Genomic DNA, 1494 nt, shown 5'->3' with positions numbered 1-1494 from the left:
TTTTCTTAATGGAAATTGCAGCTTTAGGAACTGAGATGAGAGATGAGGTGGTGGGCAGCTTTTTCCCTAAACAACACTTTTCTGATGAAGCAGAGAAGTGTTGTTTAGGGAACAACACTCTTTTTCCTCTTTGGATGAGTTTGTAGCTCATCAATTCCCTTCTCTCCCTTTACTTTGTGAGTGCACCTGCCTGTGGCATACTGATCCCTCTCTGAAGGATGTTTGCTTTGCAGCATTGCCACTTTATCCTTCCTGCAGGGTTTCGCCGAAAAGAATTCCGTGGCAAGCTTGCAATCGCTATCACAGCAAACTTCATCAATCGCAACACCACAGCTGAAGCCAAAGTAGAAGAGATCAGCGGTGTGGCCTTCATCTTCAACCAGAAGTTCTTCCAGGACCTCCGAGATGCCACAGGTTTGCCAGCATTTGACAGATTTCCAGTGAAATATAAACTATTTGTTTTTATAATTACGATTTTGCAGCTCAGATTTGTGTGTTTAATCAAGAAACAAGCATCTTGTGCAAGGCAGTCAGTCAGTGCTGCCTCTGAAATATGACTTCTCTATTTTTGTAGCTGTTCTGCTGTACAAAGCAGATGTGTGTCACTTTGATTCAGAAGTGGAGAATTTATAGTTTTCAGGAAATCAAAGCCCTAAATGAGAAGAGGTCATGAATCCAGAGTTTTGTTTTTGCGCTCCACATCTGAATGCAAACCTTAGAGTGATGATAAATGGGTTTTTTAAAAGAGGTAGCTTTATGCAGGTGAAATGTGCTGTGGTTTTGTTGACAGTTCAGATTTTAAAGTCATCCAGAGCCAAGGCAGAAAGTTGCTTGGCATTCTCTCTTTCTAACCATGCAGTTTCAATTCTTCTGGTAGAACTTCTGTTGCACATAACTCCTAACTTGTTCCTTCATTACCATCTTTTGTTCTGTCACAAGGCATTGACTTGGAGAACATTGTCTACTACAAGGATGATACGCACTACTTTGTCATGACTGCCAAAAAGCAGAGCTTGCTGGATAAAGGAGTGATACGGCATGTGGGTATTAACTTCTGTATTCTCTGTAAGCTAAAATTGTGGTGATTTACTTTTGGTAAGGTGAAAAGTAGGAAAATGTGCTTTTCCTCCATCACATAATGTTTTCCTACAGTTGTTATTTCAGAACGTGAATGTAATTGTGTTTGAAAAGGTAGTTAATGCCTTTCTGAAGTATTTGAAATCATCAGACAAGTGTTACAAAACCTGTCCTTTTCAAATTTGTCTGCTTTTGTAGATTTGGGAGTTTTGCTCATGCTAAGATAAAATATTCTGAAGGAACATTTAGTAGCTTAGTTGAGCTTCTCTTATTTTATGGGAATGAAAAATGCTCAAAAGTTTCTTAGCCCTTTCACAGTCAGAAATGCAAGCAGGACTGATTACTGTTTGCAATAAAAGTTCTATAGATTTTTGTCACAATGATATTTTCTTGAAAAATCCCTTCACCCAGGATTTT

General features: G+C 38.9%; 1 protein-coding gene across 1 annotated transcript; it reads left to right on the top strand.

Annotated features, from left to right (window-relative positions):
* Positions 1-134: 134 nt before the first annotated feature.
* LOC115949423 (F-actin-monooxygenase MICAL2-like) lies at positions 135-1040 on the top strand (the record flags this gene model as incomplete). The annotated part of the gene is made up of 2 exons (XM_031065936.1): positions 135-414; positions 940-1040. Coding segments are annotated over exons 1-2 (297 nt in total), but the record flags the coding sequence as incomplete, so codon positions are not given.
* Positions 1041-1494: the final 454 nt, after the last annotated feature.

Source organism: Geospiza fortis, unplaced genomic scaffold (genome assembly GCF_000277835.1).
Source record: "Geospiza fortis unplaced genomic scaffold, GeoFor_1.0 C13564088, whole genome shotgun sequence".
Classification (NCBI taxonomy): domain Eukaryota; kingdom Metazoa; phylum Chordata; class Aves; order Passeriformes; family Thraupidae; genus Geospiza; species Geospiza fortis.
The sequence above is the reverse complement of the archived record's forward strand: the minus strand, read 5'-3'. Positions and strand labels throughout refer to the sequence as shown.